A 26,396-nucleotide genomic window follows, 5' to 3' on the forward strand; every position below is an offset into this window, starting at 1 on the left:
TGTAGTCTCAAAGTAAGTACTTGTGAGCCTAAGCTTTTCATTAAACTCTCCCATTTCTTTTACACACGAATCATGCTGGCAAGTGTTCGAGAGTGTATTTCTATAGAACTAGTTGGGATGTAGTCTCAAAGTAAGTACTTGTGAGCCTAAGCTTTTCAATTTGTTTACACACGAATCCAGCTGGCAAGTGTTCGAGAGTGTATTTCTATAGAACTAGTTGGGATGTAGTTCCAAAGTAAGTACTTGTGAGCCTATGCTTTTTATTAAACTCTCCCAATTCTTTCACACACGAATCATGCTGGCAAGGGTTCGAGAGTGCATTTCTAAAGAACTAGTTGGGATCTAGTCTCAAAGTAACTACTTGTGAGCTTACGCTTTTCATTAAACTCTCCTATTCCATTACCACAAGATGCACCCTGGCTAGTGTTCGGGAGTGCATTTGTTGTGATGTTTTGTATATTTGGGTTTATTTTCTTCAATTTACTGCAGTTGAAAATAAATTTCGCGCCCATGCAATCCGTGTCAAAGTAAATAAATTCATTTGCCGACGAATGCAAATGCTAAAAAGCGCCGAGGAAGAGAAAAGAACAAGTAAATGAACACAAAACAATAAAACTGGAAGATTGAAGGGAAGGAAGAAAAATGTGATGTTCTTGTGTATGCATTCATGTGTGTGTGTATGTATGCGGAAAAATCGAAAGGTAAATGCCACAAAGATGTACTTTTGTAAGTATGTATGTATTTATGTATGTGTGTACATATGTTTTACGCAGCGCCCAAGCTCTCAAGTGTTGCTTGTTGCACGTTTGTGTAAACAACAGCTGGGCGCGTTCCCCATACAACATTTCAGGCAACTTACTTAAGCAAACGTACATATGTATGTATATATGAATGTACGACAAAAAAAGTATTGAGTTATTATTAGAAGGCTGGTAGTCAATATTATAATGAAGTTGATTTATTTTATTTTCAGCTTTTTACGCCACTGTGTTTAGTCTTCAAATTTGTGTGGTGCGTGCCTTTTTCGTGTTAATTTGAGATAGGGTGGAATAAAAGGGGGAATCTGCGTGCATATGTATGTATTACCACATACCTATTAGTGTATAAAAACAAGTATGGTTCTAAAAAGCGTGACTAGCGGCAGTTTTTGAGGGCTCATCAGCTCCTGAAACATGTTTGATTTCAATTAAATTGTTTTATAAAGTCATTAGTTGGCTTTGATTTGATGTGCAGTTGCGGACATAAAAATGTACATATGTATGTATGTGTGTATCTACATATACCTACGACATTACTACGAAGGCACCACATATTGACAAGTTTTCACTATTCACTTATTATTTTTTATAAAAAATATTGTACGAGGTGTTGTCAAAAAGTATCGCGCGTTTTGAATTTTCGCAGGTTACGTATATTCGAATTTCTTTTTTTTTTTTTTTGTGGCGATAAGTTGGTACTCATGTCTCTCACTCATGCCGACGAGTTCGGCTATTTTGAATGTTTAGTCAATTGTTGACAGCAGCTTTGCTTGCACGTGCTTCGGCTCGTCTTCAATTTTTACTTACTTACTTAGGTGGCAATAACAACCCGTTACCGAGTTACGGCCGACCTCACTAGCTCTCTCCAGGCGCCTCTGCTCCGCGCGCGCCTTCTCCAATTCTGTACACCAAGCGAGCATAGGGTTTCCTCCACCTGGTATTTCCACCGGAGCAATGGTCTTCCTCTGCGTCGGCTCCCTTGGACTTCGCCCTCGAACACCTTCTTTGCTGGAGCTTCTTCATCCATATGCACGACATGCCCTAGCCAACGCAGGCGTTGGATGGCGATGCGTTGAACTACGTCAATGTCGGCGTAGAGCTCATACAGCTCGTGGTTCATTCTTGAACGGTACTTCGACGGTACGGTCTTCAATTTTCACCTATTCAAAAAGATGGATCAAAGAACCTGTATCAAATTTTGTGTGAAAAACGAAAATAAGTGCGCGGATGCATGCCGAATGTTGACTGTGTCATACGGAGAAGCTACTTTGGACCAAAGCAACGTTTATCGGTGGTACAAAATGTGCTCAGAGGGCCGAGAAGATGGGAACGACAAAAAGCATGCCGGACGGCCGAGCACTTCAACAACAGACGAATATAATTGATGAAGTGAAGAAAATGGTATTGGCCAATCGTCGAATCACCGTTAGAGAAGTTGCTGAGTACTTAGACATATCGATTGGCTCGTACGATTCGAATTTTTTCAATGATTTGGGCATGAGACGGGTCGCCACAAAATTCGTACCAAAACTGTTCAGTTCCGCCCTAAAGCAGCATCGCATGAACTTTGATAATGAGATGTGGGACTCTGTCCGCGACGACCCAAATTTGCTCTAGAGGGTCATAACTGGTGACTGGTGGTGAATCGTGGGTTTATGGTTATGACGTGGAAACCAAAGCTCAATCCTCTCAATGGAAGCTGCCGCACAAACCAAGACCGAAAAAAGCGCGCCAAGTTCGGTCGAATGTAAAAATTTTGCTTACCGTTTTCTTCGATTTCAGGGGCGTTGGGCAGCATGAGTTCTTGCCACAGGGTAAAACAGTCAATCTGCAAGTTATGCGCAATTTGCCAGAAACTCCCTGATTTGTAAAAGAACAAAAATTGGTTCTTGCATCACGATAACGCCCCTGCTCACACATCGTTGCTTGTGCGCGACTTTTTGGCCAAAGACAAGACACTAATGATGCCACATCCACCGTATTCCACAGATCAGACCCCCTGTGACTTTTTCTTGTTCCCGAAACTGAAGAGGCCCATGAAAGGACGACGCTACACTACGATTGACGAGATGAAGACGGCATCGAAGGAGGAGCTGAACAAGATTAAAAAGAAATAATTTTTTTAAGTGCTTCGAAGATTGGAAAAAACGTTGGCACAAGTGCATAATATCTCATGGGGATTACTTTGAATGGGGACAAAATAGATATTAATGAATACAAAAAATAATTTTGAAAAAAAAACACAAAACTCGCGATAATTTTTGAGCGCACCTCGTATGCAGTTCATTTTATAATAAAGACGATAATAAACCGAGTTTTAAACTTAGTACAAAATCAAAGTTTCAAAATTTTTAATCACAATTGAAAAGAAAAAGCCCCCTTAATTTAGTGGTCGGCACTCGTCAGTCATTTTTTGAGATCAAAACTCACAACAGAAGAGGATAAAGTAAGGTGTTCCGCAGGGTGGTGTCCTATCACCCTTGTTTTTCAACCTCTATATATCGAAGCTTCTCCAGCCACCTGAGGAAGTCTGCCTGGCCTCCTATGCTGACGGTTGTACGATAATGGCGTCGGGCAATGACATCGATGGCCTGTGCTCCAAAGTATACGATTACCTCACCAGCCTTTCTCGCTTTTTCACTCCGGGGAATCTACAACTTTTCTCCACTAAGTCCACGGCAACCCTCTTTACCACCTGGACAAAGCAGGTCAAACTACAGCTTAAGGTTAAAGTCGATGACACACCAATACCGACAGTGAACAACCCTAAATTTTGGGAGTCACCTTCGATAGTTTGCTCGCTTTTCTGCGCACACAAACACGCACAATGCTACTTAAGTCCCAAACCGCAGCGATGTCCTCAATCGCAAAGAAAGGTTTCGGGCAACATTTAAAGCAATTAACCGGCCGGTTCTGAACTGTGCTGCGCCTGTCTGGTCGGCTGAAACTAGTGATACGCTGTGGACAAAGCTCCAGACATGCCAAAATTCTGCTATTAGAACAGCCACGGGATGCCTGCTGATATTCCCCTACAACACCCACATAATGAGACAAAGATGCTGCCTGTCAAGGAGCACAACAAACAGCTCAGTAAACAGTTTCTACTCGAGTGCCACCGTAGGTTTGACCTGCTTGAACCAAAGCCGCCTACCAGGCACTTTAGCAGACATCTCTTCAACTACTCCGACAAGATCCAAGACAAAACGAACTTACAACTACTGAATCGGACATTATAAAGACAGACGCTAAATGGCATTCGTCTAAGTGTCTCCCTTACCACCTTCCTAAACTCCCGTCCCCCTAATGCCGTAATCGGAGTCCAACTAGCACCCACAGCAGATGAAGGTATTCAGCTACCACGAGAAGCCCGTGTAACCTGAGCACAATTACGTTCTGGATACTGTAGCAGACTCAACTCTCCTACTTATCCAGAAAGGACGCCGACATACCAAACATATGTCGACCATGTGAAGGCACACCGCACGATACCAATCACCTTTTCACGGGCCCCAACAAACCTGCTCCTTCAGGACCCAGGCTGTCGAAACAGCAAATTTCCTAGACCTACCGCTGGATGAGCTAGACGAAGACGACCGTTAACTACATTGCATGGACAGGGTTTAGTAAGCAACAACAACAATAACATGAACAACAAGCTTAGCCTTCACAAATCTATAGAATCCAACTGTGCGGCCCAGCATCAACTTCAAACTTGGAAATTCTGCAAACTTCAGTTCAACATTCTGGCGAACACTCCGTGGTACATAATGAAGGCCGAAATTCATTGTGACTTAAAAATCCCTTCATTAAAAGAAAAAAAATTATCAGCAAATACCAAGATCATCTTCAATATTTCTCTACTCTCAAGTTATCAGCGCGTGTCTTTTTCAGGTTGAAATGGAAAACACCTGTCCAGCTCGTCTAAGAGCTACCTACAAAATGTTAAATTTCTTCACTGGAGAGGATATTTGACAGGAATACTTCAATCAGCGTCACTTTTTAAATAAATTCAAATATTTTAGTGAAGCTACCGTGTTCGCTTCCCCACTCAAACCCTCAGCGATTAGCGAGAAGCTTTAAATTTAAAACCAAATCTGCCACCGGATAGCCTGTATATCAAAACTAATCATTTTTTATCGATTTTTCCTGCCACCAAATTTTATTGCGTTGTAATAGAAATATAAAACGTAACTCTATGAACATATTTGTAGTGATAAATCGGTAATTCAACCATTCCCAACCTTTTTATCTTTCGTGCCGGCTTTCACATTTTTTACATATTTCGTGCGAAACTTCAACTGAATATGTTAAGTAAAAAGAGGTTTGGATTTTGAGCCTCTTCACGCCAACCCAATGCAAAATAGACTAACCGCTTCAACTCGTCCACCGGCATTCCCACCTGGGACTGCGCACGCCGCAAATATTGGTAATCTGGATTTCGTTGCACCATCCCGAAGACCGCTTCATACTCATAGCTTTGCACTATTTGAACTGAACGTATTAAATACCAATCGGTTGCCAATAAACGTTCGAATAATTCGCGTAGCCGTTGACGTGGCAAGGCGTCCTGTATGTCATTCAACACACCACGTATACCCGGACGCCCTTTGTTCCCCCCAGTGGTATTCTTGGAAGGCGACTCTTCCAACACAGAAAACTGCAATAGATTCCTTACGAAATCTGCATATAGTCTCAAATCGCAATTCATTTTGTAACAAGCAAAATTACGATAGCCTGTATACTCACGCGAACGACTCAAGTTGGCGGTACGTTGACGATATTCCGGCGTTTTCACCAGTTTAAGTAGAGCCTGTATTTGCGGATCTCCAGCTGCGTCGCGTACAATGTTGCGTATGCGCTCGCGTGGCAACAACGCTTTAGCCTGTCTGAAGAGATTACGCATGCCTAGGCCGTTGGGTGCGTCGCATACACCGAAACCAACTAAAGAAAGGAAATGTCTTTGAAGTTTTCTATTCATTACAGATTTGATGTTGAACTTACATGGTGGCCTTATGGGAAATATTGGCAGCGTTGTACCCGGATACGTATTGCGGTTGTATGCTCTCGCGTTGCCCGGTTGTTGATCTGAGTCCCAAACGGGTAGCCAATTAATGCGGGTTCGCTTAAGTAGAAAATCTTCAAAGGGATTCCGTCTCGAACGTCGCGCAGAGACGCTGCCTATTAGCAACAGTACGCTGAGCACCACAAGTTTCATGACTATTTCGTTGTGGTTTTGTTATCTTCTGTTGGTTGGTTTTTTTTTTTTTGTTTTTTGGAGGGAGTTCTTGGTCTTAACTGCTTTTTTCACTGTGGGAACAGCGAGTGCACTGACTTGCTTACATTTTCGCACGCTTTTTATATGATTCATTTTTTGAGGTCACTTAGTGCACTTAATTTTTCTCAATATTTGATTAGTTAATATTTAAAGAGAACTTTCGGTAATTAAACAGTAAAGTAGGCGAAGCTGTTGAAATTCTTCTCTTATTTTGTTCACAAAAGATCAAAGTAATAAGATTTTTAATTTCATGTCTGTGAGTGGGAAAGAAATGCAAGAAATCCAAAAGAAATTTAGGGAAGTATTTGCAAAAGAATTCCATTTCCTCTTCTTAACAACGAGGAATACACAAACTCGTCGAATTTTATTCTCAGTTTATTCCTGACTGTATATACCAACAATATTTACATGCGAGTATAAAGATTAGCCAATATGTTGACGCTCTTTTTTAGAGAGCTAAATAATTATTTTAGATCGCAAAAGCTATAGAATGCGCCTTAAGGGTCGAACAAGCTGGGGTTCTCCCTCACCGAAGCTGTGTTTCCCAAGCCAACACTCTTCGCATTATGATAAGACAATCAGTTGAGTGGCGCTCCCCGCTCTACATGCTGTTCGTAGACTTTAAGAAGGCGTTCGAAAGTATCAAACGAGACGCAATATACCTGGCTTTGAGTAGAAAGGAAGTTCCCGCTAAGATAATCCGTCTCATCAGAGCCCTTTACGAGAACTTCGAACTGGCAGACCTTCACAACAGCAACATCAACGACCTATTCATCATCAACGCAGACGTAAAGGAAGATTGTCGCCGGCAGAAGACGTTATGAGCCATTTAACCCTGCACGAAAGAGGCATTGTATAGAGTTTCACCAGACATCTTTAGAGCCTACACTTCGCCGATGACATCTGCCTCCTCTCTCTCAAACTCACTGACATGGTCTCATAGTTGACAAAGGCTATGAGAGTCAACCACAATAAAGCAAGACCTATAATAATTGACGGGTGCCCGGTGGAATTATTCGAAAGCCTCTGCTACCTCGGCTGCACTATCACGACAGATGGCAGAGTGGATAAAAAAGGCGAATGCATACAGTACGGGGGAGTTCGCAAATCTCCAGAATCTAAACTAAACTAGAACAGTCAAGTTAATTAAGGACTGTTGAACTTATGTTAGGGAGTCACGAACTCACTAAGGTTAAATAAAAACAGATCTGGCCCACTTATCCATCAACTATTTCAGCTACAGTTGCGCGATTTGTTGTCAAGTGATCCAAGAATTTCGGAAATTGTCAGAATTTTAATAAGCACCCGTGTTAGAAATATAGACCCCATTTTTTTCAAATTTTAATTTTTTATTTTTCAACAGAGATCCCTTCTCCCAACGCTCCGGCCATTTTCAACCCCACCAAAAAATAGGATTTGTCGAACTCTTCAAAATACGCTTCTAACTCGGTGATGGCTTCCTCGTTTTAAAAAAATTTTTCCCGCGAGCCATTTCTTCATGTGACGGAACAAGAAAAAGTCGCAGGAAGCCAGATCGGGTCGGCAATTCATAACGCAATTCATGAAGTTTGGCGGCGACAACTCTGGACGAATGTACTGGTGCGTTATCGTGGTGAAACAGCACTTTGTTTTCGCTAAATGCGGCCGTGTCTTCTTGAGATTTTTGTGAAAGCGGTCCAATAACTCACTGTAGTATTGTCCAGTCATTGTTTTTCCTTTTTCTAAAAAATCCATGTGTATGACGCCGTTCCCATCCCAAAAAATCGTCGCCGTGACCCTTCCGGCCGATTGGACGGTCTCCGTCTTCTTTGGAGCAGATTCACAGGGAGAAATCCATTGTTTTGAACGTTGTTGAGATCCTTCGGATCTCGCTTGAATTGCTCCAAACACTCCTTGAAGTTAACAGCCGCTTCCGCTTGTTGTCCACTGTGAGCAATCGCGGCACCCATCGGCCCGACAATTTTTTCATCACCAACTTGTCATGTAAAATATTAATTGCCATTCCGATCGACACACCTATGGCCTATGTTACTTCGTGCACTTTCGTTCGTCGATGAGCGAAAATCATGTCGTGGACTTTTTGAATGATTTCCTCGGTAACCACGTCTGTCAGGCGTCCCGGTCGCTCCTTATCAAAAACGGACGTTCATCCACTTTTAAATTCGTTGAACCAATATCTAACTGTGGTCATAGATGGCGAAGCGTCCCCATACCCAGCATCCAACTTTACTTTCATCTCCTCGCATTTTCCCATCCAAAAACAAAAAGCGAATTACCGAACGATACTGCTCTTTTTTCATCTTAGCGAAAATCACGAAACACGTCTTACTCGGATAGCTGCCAAATCCAAACTAACCTACCAATCAGTCTGAAATTTGTGCTATCGTTGTTTAGTAGATGGCAGCACACGATGATACCACCAACTTCCCTCAGAAACGACATCTGTCATCAAACACAGGTACTTATTGAACAGCCCTCGTGCAATTGTAGGAGCAGCAATTTGACCTTTGAGCCATGAGTGTATCAATATGTGTTTCCTCTTTTTTCTTATGAAATTCGGTAATGGCGTGATTTGCACGATTTTTAATTGTACCGGTGAGCCGAAGGCCCTGGCAGCCAGTGCTCCTTTTTTGCTGTGCAATAACAATTGTATTGTTGTTTCTCATTTTTATAAATAAATAAAAAAATAATTGTACTTTAGGGAATCTTGAATTGAAGCGTAATGCACTGTGGGGGTCTTTAAAAGTCGAAAAGACAACTAGAACCATTTGAAAGTGGAAAAATTTAGCCAATGCACTATAGTTTTTTTTTCTGGGATGACGCCGTGAAGAGGAAACAGGATACTCACACAGAAAATGGTCAGCGCTATCCGCCTCCTTTAACAAGACAAGCAAATCGGGTCCTCAACGATTCCATTGGTAGTCATATGCTGACCTCATGGGTTATGTCCGGTAATACTACCGACCATCAACCGATCGTCTTTTTTTACCAAGTTTTAGAAGAAAGTTCAACAGTTTTCTGTTCGGTCTTGCCACAAAACACTTTGCAGCTCTACAGCGTTCTAGACTGGATCATCGCTCTTTATATAAATTGCATACATAATCGCTGATCCAATTCATGATTCCTGCAGAACTGATTCCGATTATTGGCTCTGGTCCCTGTGGGGTAACCACTGAACCACAGTTCGCCAATTCATCGGCAGTTTCATTCCTTCGAACACCGCAGTGTCTTGGAACCCCTATTCACTCTGTGTTCTAACAAAATTAAACTTCTTCTTAAATTCTTGAACACCTACGTACTAAACACCTCTCCAATATCTGCCGCTCTCCCCCCAGAACTGCCAAAAAAAATGTATTACCTCACGGGGCTGGTGAACTCAAAGGCTCCTAATTACTGTTCTTCTTCTCTTTCCGTGCAGATTGGGCAGTTTGATAAACTCTCATTACCAAATCTATGGAGGTGTCCTCTAAATACCCCATGCCCTGTAAGGAATTAAGTTAGATGGTAGTTTGTTCCTCCATGCTTCTACGTCGTAAGGATGGGTATTATCTCATGCGTCCATCTTATCTTAGGTGTCCTGTTCCACCGGTCCTGCCAGTGGGCGATCGAACTATGCCTTTCTTTTGCTGCGATTTCTTTGCGTCTTGCTCTGTCATCGTGTTCGGATGCCCTTGGTATGTTTTTTTCTTTGTTTTGAGGTGGCACAAAGCCTTAAAAGCCGAAAAGTGTGAGGCTTGCCTTGCGGCTCACCCTCTTAAAATGCACACCAGCTCCGTTTTCCTCCCACCGTGGAGCAACCGTTAAGTTTATCGTGACTCGTTTCAAGCCGTGCTTGGAAAGTCATCAACATTTTTGTACACTTTATACCGCCGATTCCACATCACCAGAAACTTTTTTGATTTGCCATTCAACGTTTTGGGGATTTTCGTTCCGCGAAAGAGAAAAAAGATATAACGTAGAGGAAAAGGAGAGAGAGAGCTATACCTTATTTATATCTTAGATACACTTTAGGCAATTTTTCCTGAGTTTTTCCTCGTGGTTGCTTACTCCTAGTGAGAAATAATACTGCCTACTTTTAGGCGTTATATTTCTTTGGTGTCTACTATTTTGGCTCCAATTTTTTTGGCGTTTTTTTTTTTTGGTGCCCACTTTTTGGCACTTATTTCCGTTTCATGGCTAGTGCTTGTGCGCACTATAAACTGCCATCCATTCTGGCGTCGGTGTTATTGGTATTCTTCTTCTTCTTAATTGGCGCGATAACCGCTTACGCGATTTTGGCCGAGTTTAACAAAGCGCGCCAGTCGTTTCTTTCTCGTGCTAACCGGCGCCAGTTGGACACACCAAGTGAAGCCAAGTCCTTCTCCACCTGATCTTTCCGTACTTCGTTTTGTCCTCGTTCACCACCAAACCCATTCGCTTTGCCTCTTTATCCAGTTTGGAGAAGGCAGAACTAACAGCGCGGTTGTTAAGGCCGATGATATCAATATCATCGGCATACGCCAACAATTGTACGCTCTTATAAAATATTGTGCCTGAGCGATTAAGTTCTGCGGCTCGTACGATGCTCTCCAACATCAGGTTAAAGAAGTCACACGACAGTGAGTCACCCTGTCTGAAACCTCGTTTGGTATCAAACGGCTCGGAGAGGTCCTTCCCAATTCTGACGGCGCTGCTGGTGTTGAGCAACGTCATCTTACATAGCCGTATTAGTTTTGCGGGGATACCAAATTCAGACATAGCGGCATACAGGTAACTCCTTTCCGTGCTGTCGAATGCAGCTTTGAAGTCGACGAAAAGATGGTGTGTGTCGATTCTCCTTTCATGGGTCTTTTCCAAGATTTGGCGTATTGTGAATATTTGGTCGATGGTAGACTTTCCAGGTCTGAAGCCACACTGATAAGGTCCAATCAGTTGGTTGACGGTGGGCTTCAGCCTTTCACACAATACGCTCGCTAGAACCTTATAGGCGATATTTAGAAGACTAATCCCGCGGTAATTGGCACAAATTGCAGGATCGCCCTTCTTATGGATTGGGCAGAGCACACTTAAATTCCAATCGGCAGGCATGCTTTCATCCGACCATATTCTGCATAGGAGCTGATGCATGCACCTTACCAGCTCCTCGCCGCCATGTTTGAATAGCTCAGCCGGCAGTCCGTCGGCGCCCGCGGCTTTGTTGTTCTTTAGCCGTGCTATTGCTATTCTCACCTCGTCATGGTCGGGTAACGGAACTACAATTCCGTCGTCATCGATTGGGGTATCGGGATCTTAACATTCTCTATGACATGCGCAGCTGTCACTGTTTAACAGGTTCGAGAAGTGTTCCCTCCATAATTTAAGATTGCTCTGTACGTCAGTCACCAGATCACCGTCTTTGTTCTTACAGGAAAACGCCCCGGTCTTAAAACCTTCTGTAAGCCGCCGAACTTTCTGGTAAAATTTTCGGGCGTTGTTCCTATTGGCCAGCATCTCAAGCTCTTCGCACTCACGTATTTCGGCCTCTCGTTTCTTCTGTCGGATAATACGTCTCTCTTCCTTTCTCAGCTCTCTGTAGCGATCCCACATGGCTCGCGTTGCGCCCGATCGCAGCGTGGCTCTATAGGCGGCATCTTTTCTTTCGGCGGCAGCATGACATTCCTCGTCGTACCAATTGTTTTTTCGGGCTCGCCGGAATCCGATTTCTTCTTCGGCGGCGGTACGTAGGGAACGAGAAATGTTGCTCCATTGCTCGCGCATGCCGGTTTGTTGGGCAGTGCTCTCCGAGAGCAGGAGTGAGAGTCGAGTGGCGAATCTTCTGGCTGTCTGTTGTGATTGCAGCTTTTCGATGTCGAACATTCTTTGCGCAGGTAGATGTACGTTTTTTGCTGCACAGAGGCGGGTGCGCAGCTTGGCTGCAACAAGGTAATGATCCGAGTCGATGTTGGGTCCTCGGATCGTACGTACATCTAATACACTAGAAGCGTGTCTTCCATCTATCACAACATGATCGATCTGGTTTCGCGTTTTCCGATCAGGAGACAGCCAGGTAGCTTGGTGTATCTTTTTATGCTGGAATCTGGTGCTGCAGACTACCATGTTTCGGGCCCCGGCGAAGTCGATCAGCCTCTGTCCGTTACCGGATGTTTCGTTGTGCAGGCTGAATTTTCCGACTGTAGGACCAAAAATTCCCTCCTTGCCCACCCTGGCGTTGAAGTCGCCAAGCACGATTTTTATGTCGTGGCGGGGGCAGCGCTCATAGCAGCGTTCCAAGCGCTCATAGAAGGAATCTTTGGTCGCATCGTCCTTCTCTTCCGTCGGGGCGTGGGCGCAAATTAGCGATATGTTGAAAAATCTGGCTTTGATGCGGATTGTTGCGAGACGCTCGTCCACCGGAGTGAACGACAGTACTTGGCGACGAAGTCTCTCTCCCACAACAAATCCGACACCGAATTTGCGCTCCTTTACATGGCAGCTGTAGTAGACGTCGCAAGGTCCTATGGTTTTCTTACCTTGCCCCGTCCATCGCATCTCTTGGATGGCAGTGATGTCAGCCTTTACTCTCACGAGGACATCAACCAGCCGGGCAGAGGCACCTTCCCCATTAAGGGACCGGACATTCCAGGTGCATGCCCTCAAATCGTATTCCTTATTTCGTTTGCAGGGGTCGTCATCAGTGTTGGAAGTTCTCATCCGAGGCTTTGTTGCTGTTTTCATTGGGGGGGCTTTTTAAGTGGCGGGTCCCAAACCCAACGCACAACCAGCTATGCTGGGATGCTTCGCCTTCTCACGTTAGCTCACTCCCGAACGGGTGTTCGGGAGCTAACCAGAGGATACGTGGGCTAATCCCGGACGTTGTGAGCTGCTTGAACCATATGTAGAAGAATCGTCCTGGCCACTCCCAAGTGAATGGCGATCAGTAACTTTCCCCACTTGCGTGGACTTCTACACATGGAACCATCCTCCTGTTATTGGTATTGCCTTGCAGTAATTTGTGCCGTTGCTGCGGTCCTGGAATCGCTGCGTTTGTGCGGGTGATTAACGCTCGGAGTAGTGCGCGTTGTTGCCACGGTTTGTGTCTGGCGTTTACCTACACCGGTCGACCCTTCTCCGTTTTTTGTCAACTTTGTCTATTTGTATTCTGTGCAAATGTTGTGAATTTATTTAGATACTCGTATATATTCTTTCCCTCTCTTTCTAATTCTCTCTCGGGTCTCTCCCTCTTTCTTTGTCTGCCTTGAAAGTCTCACTTCTGTTATGCGACGCACTTTTTTTTAATCACTATTGCAGCTGCGGCGTAAAATAATTTCGAATGCGTGTATAAAAATACCGCCTCGAAACGCTTCGCGAATTTCTCACTCATTTTTGTTTGGTTAGTTGGCGTTTACGGGAAAATTTCGAACAACACTAACCTGAGTTAGTACTGGCGTCGTCGCCGTTGAGTGGGACTCTTACGCAACAAAAAGCAGAACGAAGTATATTTTGAAGCTACAAGAAAAAATTGGTTCTTCTTTTCTGTCGCAGACTGTAAGAACTCTTCCGAAATTTTAAACAGATCCACTATTTACATTTTTCAAGCATTATTTCTTTAAATTTTTGTCTCAGAATCTCTGCATATGCCCTATTTATGGTTCAACACTGCTCTAAATGCTTTAAGATTTAGCACTCCCTGCTATTATTAATTCTATTTCAAACTGCAAATGTGTATTGAATTACCTTTGCCACATTTCACAGGCCCAGCGCGCCCTCACTGTGGCTATCTGTGGACAATGAATGTTTTATTTATGCTGCGACTGACGTCTATGGCACAAGTAATTATGGTGTGACATTTACTATTTTCAAAATAAACAAATCAAATGAAAATATTCACACATGAATTAACTTCACCCTCCCTCCCTTCCTTTACAGCCTTTCACACTCTCATCCATGCTTTCCTGCTGCTTCTGCATCTAATGCCATTGGCATTGAATAGAAGCCCTATCGACATTTTTATAAATGTAAACAGAGCAATTCCAGATATACTACGATTATATAGAGTACATAAATGTATGTATGTGTGTGAGTGTGGCATCCAGTGTCTGGACACGCATGTGGCCTCCACACAGCTGTGCCTTCACACAGTCACCGATTTGTCGCTATAAGCCGTCGTCAAATGCTCCTTGATGCCGTCAACGGCGGTCTGTCTTGTATTTTTCTCATGGAAATTAATGTCACGTGCTCAAATCCAATAGCCACACTTTGTTCATACCGACAACGGCGCCACAAATGAGTGCTTGCAGATATTGAATTTCTTGTAGGATGGTCGTGAAATGTGGTAATGCACAAGTGAGGGCTAATAAATTTGTGGTCAAAATGCGTACAATTTAATTTTCATATTTCTATGTAAGTACATGCGTCTACATGGAATTTATTAAATATTAATATTAAATAATCTTAAATATTGAATTTAATAATATATTTCTTACTAATAGAAAATATATCTTAGTGTGGAATTAAGCTTTTGAAAGTGCCACCCATTTTTTGCTTGCAAATTTATTTTTTAATTTTTTTACTTATTTGTATTGTTTTTTATAATTTTTCAACCACTCACAGAATCCGAATAAATTGGATTAAATAGGATCCAACTGCAATTGGATTGACTAAAAGCTGTTCAGTCGCTGTAGAATTGTGGAAATTTGCGTGAGTGCTGACATCGAACCAGTAAAACTGGACTTTCACTTTAATTTTATTTTTCGCTTCCTAAATGGTAGGTACTAACTTCTGTTTTCACTGACGACTTCAAGTTGAAATCGGAAGTCGGAGCAGGGGTTTTTTCTATGTCAGCTAATTTGACTATTTCCATAGTTACCGAATACTGCTAGCGTTTATCAGGCAGAAGTCTTTGCGATCCTGCAGGCATGAAAAATGCTTTGGGAACGCAGGAGCGAGGGAGATATTAACATTTTTTTCCGATAAGCCGCGATCAAAGCTCTGACGACGCCATGGTACAGATCCAAACAAGTCCACTCCTGTAAGGAGGAGATCAAATATCTTAGGTGGGCAGATAACATTTCTCTGATCTGATGGTGCAGATCCAAACTAGTCGACTCCTGTGTAAGGAGGAGATCAAATCGCTTGGGTGTGCAGGTAACATCTCTCTGATCAGGGTTCCAGGACATAATTAGGAACAAAGAGAGAAATGAAATTGCTAATGAGCTTGCCAAGAAGGAGTCGACTGAATCCCAGACATCTCCTACCCGGTCATTGGCATCAACCTGACTGTTGCTTAAGGGGAATTCCACAACTTACTTCTGAGGAAAGCGCAGGAGAGATGGAACTCCATTTCTTCATGTGCTATTTCGAAAACCCTTTGGCCCCAGTGCATTGGACGGGGAACTTACAAAGTCTTGGGGACTCCATGTGCTATATCGAAAACCCTTTAGTACCAGTACAATAGACGGAGAACTCAGAAAATCCTGGGAACACCACGACGTTCAATTTCCAAACTTTCCGGTCTCTGGACGATCGGCACACACGCAGAAAAACAAAGTTTATCATATAACCCCCATTTCAAAAGCTGTGGGGACCTTTTCGAGAAGGGGACTGTTGAACACTTTCTTTGCAAAAGTGCGGGTTTGGTAGCTAAACGACTAAGGTCGCTGAGTGCTCCTTTCTTCGACAGCCTGGGGCTGTGTGCCAACCTAAATCCCATCAATCTGCTCTATTATATCAGCAGCCCTGCAAATGGGGATGGAGACGTCAATACATAGCCTCTCCCTCTTAAATGTCAACCTCTCCTTCACGTGGTACCTGTTTAAAACGAACGAGGCCCTGACGACCGAGTAAAGGCGGGATAACCTTTCTACAAGCGAGGGGGAAATCCCTACGCCATGCCAGCCTGAAGGCAGTCGGGCAGCCCCGCATCCAGGATCAGATGTAGAAGGCCAATCCTCTCCTCATCTTAAAATAACGGATTACAGAAACCAACATAAACAAAAAAACTAACAACAAGACCAAAAAACTGATGACAACCTTCAGCTTGAAAAAAGGATCACGAATAGGAACATAAAGCGGGCGCTCACTGCCAGAGCCAAGTAAACTGTCGCAATTATGTAAAGAGTTTCAGCGTTATCAACTCCTAGTGTTTGGATTGTGCGAAATCAGATGGTCAGACTCGGGTGAACTCATAACTACAACTGGACAAAAACGCCTGTTCTCAGGCAACCACACCAGCCAAAGAAGAGAGAGTGGGGTCGGATTTCTCCTCTCCAAGTCAGTAGCCGCGGCGCTTATAGAATGGAAAGCGCACTCTGACAGAAACATCTCGATCAGACTGCGGACAAGAGCAAGAAAGATGACTATTATACAGTGTTATGCTCCGACAAATATCACAGAACTGACAGCTAAAGTGGCGTTTTACAGTAGCCTTACGAGAGGACGATGGGACGGCATGGCTTGACTTCTTATACCCAGAATACCTCCAGCAGCAGGGCGGCAAAGATCATCACGATCGAGTCCTGATCGAGATACTGATTATTTTATACTGGAAAAATTACTCGGATTAAACAGTCTAAAGGCTGGTGAAAGTGGTATTCTATCATGTCAGTACAGAAAGCTGACACCTCACCGAAACGGTGATAGGTTAATGCTACAGTCGCCTCTGTCTCGTTGAAACCCTGGCAGGTCTTCAATTCTACGCCACCATTAAGTTGGTGGTACAGTTTCAGTTGAGACAACTCCTGACTGGTATCTGACTTTGACAAGCACGCATTAGGCATTTGAAATCCTCTCATCTGTAGCCAAAAAAAATTGCTTTCTTGTTTTGTTACCATTATAATTTTTCATTGTCATCATCTCAGTTTATTTGTACTTAATTGTAAACTGTCTAATTATTTATTTATTGATTTTCAAATTATTTAATCCATCCTCCTACTTCGTGTAAAAAAAACTTTCCGAATCCAACTCAGTCTATGAAAAAAAAAGTAAAATCCAACACTTTCCATTGAATGCTCTTTTTCATGGGGGACTATTAATTCTTTTCCACTTAAAAAAAATAGTTCACTTCGCGAAAATTGACATTTTACCCAGCCCATAACCCTCCATTCGTCAGCCATTCAATCGTTCACACAAATTTTGCTCGCGCAACCTTCCGTATTTTCACGCTCATTCAGCCTTCCACATCCGCTCATCATTCATAAATTTGAAACGCGAATTTTCTTTAACACCTTTTTGTCGAGTATTATGGCATAAAATAGTCAGTGTGACGGGTACTCCGTTAAGGGCATATACAATATTTTGAATTTAGTGAAGAGCTGTAGTGATGTGTGAACGCCGGGGGTAGGACATGGAGCAATCTTCTAACAAAAGGTTTAGTAGTTTTAAGCTAAAGCTTCGTCGATGACAACATCCGATGAGGCATCCTTTGGAGTAGGTTAGGTTGAAGCGGTTGTCCTGTGGGACACACTCAGGCTCATAGCCCATTGTGATGCCGCGTGGGGAGTTTGTCCCTATCTCTCCTAAAACCAGTGTGTGCTTTTCGAAAATTTTAAAATATCTCTGATTTCTGTAGAACTGAGATCACTGAGTTCACACAGAATAGTAATCCTGCGTCTGGATAGAGCAGGACAGTGACACAGTAGGTGCGAGATTGTCTCCTCCTCGTCCTCATCTAGACAACTTCTGCAGAAGTCATGTGTTTGCACACCCATCCTTTGGGTGTGTCTACCTATTAGGCAGTGTCCCGTTATGACTGAGATTAATGTGCTAAGACTGTGTTTATTTTGGCTTAGCAGAGATTCTGTACGTTTAGCATTTAGAGTAGGCCACAGTTGACGGGCAATTTTGCAGGTGGCGCCATCTTTCGTTTGCTTTCCTTACGATTTCTTCAAGGATGAGTAGCTTACATATTTGTAAGGGTATCCCTATGTCATTATCTATGTACTCATCGGTAAATTTGGTGCCTAGTCTCGCTAGTTCAACGGCTCTGCAGTTACCCTCAATGTCGCGATGGCCAGGAACCCATGTTACCTTTAGGTGAATAACTCAGCCATCTCGTTAAGAAATGTGCGGCATTTCATGGCTACCTTTGGAGTATTTGAAAGAAATATTCTGCGAAGATTTCTGGGCCTTTGCACGTTAGCAATGGCGAGTATCGTATGGGATGAAGCAATGAGCTGGGGGAAAAAGAAGTTTAACACATAATAAGTTTAAAAATCTCGCTGAGAAAAACGACAGCAATTTGCTAAAGTGCCAAAAGATCCAAAGTCACGAGTTTGTTATTTATGAGATTAGTTATTCTATAAAGAAAATAAAAATAGAAGCATCCAGACATTCCAATTAACAGCCCGTTTTTATTTTTGTTTTTCAATAAAAGACGCCCTTAATAGGACACCCTATATACAATTCATATGCACAGGGGCATATGCACTCACTACATTCACTTTCAAAAAATGATTCTGCTGAATGGTGATATTTTTAATTTTTTTTATACAGGGTGCCCGTCTAGCGTTCAATCATCGCTCTTGTTTTTGAATAACTTTCTTACTAAATAAAAACAAGTTGCGAAAATTATTTATAGATCTTCCGATAGGGTGATTAATTTTGCATCCCCTTGTATTGGTTGCTGAGCTCTTCTGCAAATATTCAGCGGCCTGTTTCGCTTCAAGGCTCAGAGTGAGCTCACAATAGAAGACTGTTACACATGAACCCGTTTACTGATGGACAGCGGACATGGCGGAATTGCGTAGCGAGTGCAACAGAGCAAGGCGAGTTTATCAGCGTTTTAGGGGCACGCACTGTTTCCAAGAGAACCAGCTTTAGTAAAAGCAAAACAGGAAGGCCCTGAAAAAGGCAGTTAAAGGGAATAAACGACAATGTTTCCTTGAACTATGTGACGAAGTCGATAGCAACCCTTGGGGAGTCGGGTATAGGCTAGTCATGAAAAAACCGAAAGTTTTCCAGCCACTCCCAACAACGTGCCCGGCGACACTGCGTAACGTAGTTGAAATATTGTTCCCCCTACAAGATGCTCTCCGAGCCTACGAATTGGAAAGGTGTTGCGAGGGGAACCAAAATATGCAGTTGACAGACAAAGACGAGCTCCTGTTGATCACTAAACGGATCAAAAACAATAAAGCTCCTGGCCCAGACGGAGTCCCCAACGAGGCACTAAAATTGGCAATTCGAAGTCATACCGACATTTTTGTAGATCTCTACAACACATGCCTAAATGAAGGCACATTTCCAATTCAGTGGAAGTTACAGAAACTGGTGCTGATTCTCGACACCGCAGGCAAAATTCTAGAACGGTTGATTGCTAATCGTCTTGAGGCCGTCATTGCTGATACAGGCGGTCTATCATCCTCGCAATTCGGGTTCCGCAAGGCTCGCTCAACCACAGATGCTGTAGCTGCGGTTAAAACCATTGCGCAGAAGGTAATCGAAGGACTCGGTGGTTACTCGTATACGGTAACAAGGAGTACTGCCTGCATGGTAAAAGAATGGCCGCGCAAGAACGGTCTAACTCTTGCGGATCATAAGACGGAAGCAGGGCTCATTAGCAGCAGAAAGAAGGTGGAGTCAGCAAATATAATGGTGGGCAAAAATACCATAGGATCGAAGCCGTTCATTAAATACCTGGGCGTAATAATCGACCATAGGTTGAACTTCAGAGATCACCTATTATACGCGACCAGCAAAGCGGCAGAGGCAGTAACAGCACTGACGCGCATAATGATGAACATTAGAGGCCCTAGGTAAAACCGCAGGAGACTACTTAAGACCGTAGTCTCATCGATTTTGCTGTATGCAGCTCCAGCATGGGCGGAAGCAACTAATTGCAGCTCATATGTGATCGACTGAGTGCCCTCAGAGTGTGCTGCGCGTTTCGAACGGTATCCGAAAACGCCACTGTGGTTATTGCAGGACCACTCCCAATAAATTTAATGGCAAAAGAGTACGCTGCAGTTTACCAAAACAAAGCTACTTCAGAATGGCACACAATACGCAAGGAAGCAAGAGAGCGTAGCTTACGTTCATGGCAGGGAAATTGGAGTTCGTCCCTGAACGGACGTTGGACGTGCCGTCTGATTCCCTTAATAGCCTAATGGGTTAACCGTAAGCATGGACAGTTAGACTATTATCTGACCCAAATACTGACGGGACATGGGAGTTTTAAATCCTATCTATATAGGTTTAAGCACGAAGACGACCCGTACTCTTCTCATTGTGCACCAGCTGTAGAAGCCGCCGAGCATGTTTAGTTTGTCTGTCCGCGATTTGTGTTCGAAAGAGAAGAGTTAAGCACTAGGATGGGGAAGCCAATTACGGCTGATAAGTGGATATTATGATAGAGTCCGAAGAACATTGGTCCGCTGTATGTAATATGGCAAAAATTTTAATCTCCAAACTGCGTCGCGCTAAACAACAGCGCAGATCTTCATGAATAGGCAATAGGCAGCTCCCCTTCCCGTCAAGTGATACTTGACGGTTGACGTCGCTGAACAACAGCACACATTTTCAAGACTTGGCATTAGGCCGCTCCCCCTCCCGCGAAGTCATGCCTAACGGTTGTCCCGCGGTGGGAGGGAAACGGAGCTGGGGTGGGTTTTTAGTGGGTGAGTCGAAAGGCAAGTCCCACACTTTTCGGTTTTCAATGATTTGTGCCACCTCAACAAAAAAAAAAAAAACAAGTGGACATTCAACCATCTTACACGCCTATACGCATATACTCAGTGATTGTGATTATCACCCTTCCATTCTCTGCTTCGAAAGGAATATCTCAATGAAAATCCCACTAGACTGGAATGGCTTGAAGAAGATCCATCACCCAGCAGTTGAGATCTGCACGGATGGATCTAAAATGGATACCTGTGTAGGATCAGGGTATATTGCGAAAGATTTTTATCAGTAAATCCTTCAAACTACCGCATCACTGTAGTGTTTTTCAATCAGAAATAAACGCTATTCATGACGCCTTAAGATGGTTAGGGATAAACAGAATATCATCAACGGATATCTGCATTCTATCAGACAGCCAAGCTGCCCTACGAGCCCTGGATGCATTCCAAACAACATCAAGGAGTGTCTTACGTTGTCGCCAATCTCTAAATGAGATGGCCAAACAATATCGTATAATCTTATGCTGGGTTGCAGGCCACAGAGATATACCAGGAAACTGTAGGGCTGATCAACTTGCAAGAGAAGGTACCTGCATGCTAAGCATAAATAAATTTATGGGGGCCCCTCTCGCAACTTGCCAGCTTCTTGTTATGGACATACTAGTCAATTCTGTAAATCAAAAATGAATTAGTGTCAATGCCTGTAAAATTGCTAGGCAAACGTGGCCAAGGCTAAATCTACGTCTGTCCAAGAATATTTTAAAATTGCCTAGACTTCAAATTAGGAACTTAGTAGGGGCTCTCACAGGACACTGTGTAATAGGAAATCAAGCAAGGAGATTTGGTGTTTACATACATGATTTCTGTCGTAGCTGTAGGAATGAGGAGGAGTTGAAAACAATTCAACACCTTTTTTGCGCATGCTCGGCTCTAACCAGAAGCAGGACCCGATATTTAAGAGCCTACTCCTTAATGAATATGGATGCTCTATACACTTTAGGTATCATCAACCTTTTACGCTTTGCCCAAAACTCAGGATGATTCAATCTGGAACAGAAAATGTAGCCCAGCCCCTGCGGCTCACCACGGCCCATTTCGTGGTCTAAGTGACGTCACTGTTGCCATGTGCTATGCAGCTGCCAAACTTACCTACCAGCTACTTTCATTTCATCGCTTCTCTTCTAGAGAATTCCACTACTCTACAAGCGAAAGATTTTTAAATGGAAGCAGCTTTTTTTTAGCCTCTTAGCTCACAAGCGACATGCTTGAACCGGTGCTTCCAACTATCGTAAAGAGTTTGTAGTCATTAAACTTGGCACAAAATTCCATTCAAACGACTTTCACGGCCTGCGTTACAGTAGCTCTTTCTATCAACCTAATTTTTCAGTACAATTCCGCGTGTCTTGGTACTCAGCTCTCCAATGGCAATATCGATTTCATGTTCCCACTGTCGCTATCAGCTGTGAATAGTTGGCGTAGTATTTATTCTTAACGACGACTTACAAAAAATAGCTTAATGAAGTCAAATCGTAGCTTTTAGGCGGAAAGTCTGCAATAGCATTTCGACTGATTATTCGAGGTTTGATTTTCGATATTCAATTTTCATATTTTCCAACTTTTTACCAGCGACAAGAGACTCTTATTGAAAATGTCTAACCATGAACTAAATTTCTGGCACATCAGTAAAGTAAACTTAGCTGTTAAAGTCAAAAAAATTAAAATTTTGCATTGCAAACACTAAATGTACCACCCTGTAGCTGCTTATGCCATACATAGTTTCGTCAACGGCAGCAAAGTGCGCGCCTCCAATGAAAGGACATCTCGTTTATTGCTGATTACTACGAGTAACTACAGCAGATTGTGGGCGCAAAGGGGAGCTAGTTTGCTGTGGGCGAGAGAATCAACTTAGCTGACGTCAACATCAGCGCCATTTTTGACTTGAAATGAAAAGTGTGTGTGTGTGTGTGTGTTTTTTTTCTTTATAAACACGTCGTCAGCCATAACGCCAACATTCATTACACACGGCTGAGGTTATCATTCACGATTTTCGCTTTTGATAAACGCAAGTGACATACGTTTTTATGAAATCATTTCGGGTTACTACTTACGAGTGGAAAAAACCGAATGAAAAAAAAAAATAAAAATCAGTTGCACCTTTAGGTGGGCACTCGTGCGTGCAAGGGCGTATGTGGTGGGTGTTTAATGGGAAATTTAGTGGAATAAAAAATTCTTAGCCCGTTTATTGCTTACGTACAATTTTCTTCCTGTTTTTTCATGAGGAAAAACCCAAAATTAATCAATGTGTGTTTGCTTCTATTTTTGCATGTCACATACCACTCAAAACTGGTGTAGCTCAATGATCTCGGAAGTTGCCATGACGGTTTTCATTTAGCTTTCATTGTAAGCAAACATTTCAAAATAACCTTTTTTCACAGGAAAACGAAGATTACATAACGAAAGATAACTTTTATCTGAAGATATCTATCGAATCTCGAATATCCTTTCGCCTTTACTCCACCCAGGTATGCCCGATTGAAACAGTGAACGACCTAAACTCCACTAGAAAATCAAAAAAGGGTAGGGATAACACCGAGCAAAGTTCTGTGATATATATATATATATATATATTTACTGGTCAAAGGCAAAACAAGAATACTTTTGAGGTGAATGTGCAAACCATAGAACTAAGCTTGGACCAGTATGCAGGCATTGAAGGACACATCTTCAGCATAAGAAATTATAGAAGTTGGTGTACGACTATTAAAAGATATCGAATCCATGGGGAGAGGACGACATGTGTATCTCATATAAGGAGCAAATCACGTCTTTGTTGAAATAATTTTGTGGAGATGCTCTACTTCACAGGAGCATAAACTGTGCAAAAAAGGGGGAGGAAGTATGCAATGGCTGCCGAAACACGGGTGTTCAAAAGATTGATTTTCTTGCGGAAGTCTTTTCCGTGAATTGTGAGTCAAATAGTTGTTAGTCTGAGAGATAGAAAAAAAATTTGCATAAGATTTGTTACGATGAAAAATTGAAAACGAAATTGGAAGCATTTTTTACGGTAAGCAATTTATTTTTTAATTTAAAAAAAGAAAGCTAAAAAAAAATAAATAAAATAAATAAAAACAAAATAAAATAAATAAAAAAATAAATAATACATAAAAAATTTTTTTTTAATATTACATTTTTTTTCCCTTTAATGTTTTGTCAAAGATTTGTTATGATGAAAAATTAAAAAAGAAATTGTATACATTTTTGGGATAAACAATTGGTTTTTTAATTTAAAAAAAGAATATTAAAACAAAAAATTGAAAAAATACAAAAACAAATAAAAACATTAATAAAAAATTTGTATAAAAAAAAATTAAAAATTTGTTCATTTAAATATTTTTTGTAATTAATTTTTTTAATTTTAAATTTTTTTAATATTAAAAGTTAAAGTTAAAAAAATTATAATCTTTTAATATAAAAAAAATTAAAAAATAAAAAAAGTTTAATAACATTTTTTTTATATAATTATTTTAATTTTGATTTTTTTAAATTTATATTAAAAAACCTTAAAATTAAAAAAAAAATTTTAGATGAAATAAAAAATACATTTCGATCTTGAATGCACTTTTCCGCCCTGACGGGGTGCAATTCCGTTCCCCAGACAGTGGTCCTACGTTACCGCAACGAACCGCATTTATACCCGCCGAAGGATTCTCACTTTAGCAGCCTTCCACAAATAAATATATTTACAACACACAACTTGGTTTTTTGCAGCAACTATATAATAATAAACTATAACCCGCCATTCAAGGTAAAAGGACCTGCATAAAAAGTCTCTATCACTAAATATTTGCTCACCACTGTATTCTTCTGTATATCAGATATCTTAACCAAATTCCCATGAAGTTTTTAGGTTGGTACACTTGAGGGGTTTTGCCTCAAAGATAGCTGATCACAATGAATACATAGACTATGAAGTAGTGGCAGGTATTCCAGTCGAAAAATGGAAGAGCCCCGGTACTTGAAAGGCTATGAACCTTCAAGGTGCTACCAAGGAGCTTCGGCGAAACTATTATAGCTAACTATATACAAACTGGGACCCTTGTTATAGGAATATCAGCAAGGAGTTGCAGGTGCTTCTTAAACTCCCCAGAACGAACGACTTTCTTGCCGATCATTCCAGACCACTAAAACACATATCGAATTTAAGCGTAACACATTTCATCCAATCTAGGAAGCATGGAATAGCAGAGCAATTGCTTTTAATGTGTCGCTGTGAAGCTCTTAGTAGGCCAAGATTTCGGTTTCGCCTTTTGGGATCACTGTGAGGGATGTCTCCCACTTAAATGGCTTATCAATAGCGCATGCAATGAAGAATGATGTGTGATGATGAATATCTATTATGTCAGAAAAGCACTATGAGATGCAGGGAATAATATTTGTTTCCCTTTGTTGCACTGTGATGGGCAAACGGGGGTCCAGTACAATCTCGAAAAAGGCAAACAGAATAACTCCACAGCGATGAGTACTCTCCCTTCTTCTATGGAACCTAGTGATAAATCAGATTCAAACTCAAACTCATCAAACTCGGGAATAGCGGACCGAAACTGATGGCATATGCTGACGACTTGGCTGTTATCATCCCAGGTAAGTGTTCACAAATGATGAGTGAAATACTCATAAGGACGCTTAGAGAGATCGGAAGAGGTCGGACTGGAAGTAAATCCAGGTACGACAGACGTAGTACTATTCACAGGGAAATACAAGATTCCTAAGTGCTCACCGAGACTTGAAGGAGTAGAGTTAACACCAAAGACATCGACTAGATACCTAGGCTTTGTTTCGGATAGCAAACTCTCATGGAGTTTAGATGTGGAAGAAAGAGTAAAGAAAGCCTCTAATGCCTTATACTCATGCAGAGGAAAGCTCGGTAAGACTTGGGGCTTATCTCCTCGACTCACATATTGGATATACATGGCGGTCATTTGACGAATAATGCTCTATGGTTCATTAGTATGGTGGACGGTGTGCGATAAAGTGACTCGCGTCGAAGGATTGGAAAGCGCGCAAAGGATAATATGTAAACGACGCTATTACACAACTCCAACAGCGGCAATAGAAAAAATTCTCAACTGGCATCCAATCAAAGTAGTAATAAGAAACTCAGGCAAAAGATCTGCACTAAGACTAAAGATGTCAGCACAATTCTCAAAGAGGCTTTCTGGTCACAGCAACATTCTCTGAGTTCAAACGGATGGTCAGACTACGTAATTAAAAAAAAATAAATAAATAAATAATTGGCGCGTACACTTCTGTTAGGTGTTTGGCCGCGTAATTTGGCAGACTACGTAATTCCACAAGTTAAATTTAGCAAAAAGGCAAGCAGAAAGGCTTAGAATCTACTTACCATTCATACAATTTCCTTACAGATGCGTCCAAAATGGCAGAGGGAGTAGAAGCGTTTCAAGTTTCAAGCCGACTCCGAACGGCAGATATTTTTATGAGGAGCTTTTTCATGGCAGAAACACACTCGGAGGTTTGCCATTGCCTGCCGAGGGGCGACCGCTATTAGAAAAATGTTTTTTTTTATTAATTTTGGTTTCACCGAGATTCGAACCAACGTTCTCTCTGTGAATTCCGAATGGTAATCACCCACCAACCCATTCGGCTACGGCGGCCGCCTGATTACTGTAGTATATTTCAAGCTAAAATCTATGCCGCAACAAAAGCAGCTGAAAGGGCTCTGGAGCTAGCAGCTACTAGATCAATTATGGCTCCTTGAACTAACTCGAAATG

At 42.1% G+C, this 26,396-nt stretch overlaps 1 protein-coding gene across 1 annotated transcript; it reads right to left on the reverse strand.

Annotated features, from left to right (window-relative positions):
• Positions 1-5,052: 5,052 nt before the first annotated feature.
• On the reverse strand, positions 5,053-5,973 carry LOC129247473 (uncharacterized). The gene is made up of 2 exons (XM_054886607.1): positions 5,760-5,973; positions 5,053-5,699 (listed from the first exon to the last, which is right to left on the reverse strand). Exons 1-2 carry the CDS (start codon positions 5,971-5,973, stop codon positions 5,053-5,055), a joined length of 861 nt encoding a protein of 286 aa, XP_054742582.1.
• Positions 5,974-26,396: the final 20,423 nt, after the last annotated feature.

The sequence above is a fragment of the Anastrepha obliqua genome, chromosome 5 (assembly GCF_027943255.1).
Source record: "Anastrepha obliqua isolate idAnaObli1 chromosome 5, idAnaObli1_1.0, whole genome shotgun sequence".
NCBI classification, from domain to species: Eukaryota; Metazoa; Arthropoda; class Insecta; order Diptera; family Tephritidae; genus Anastrepha; species Anastrepha obliqua.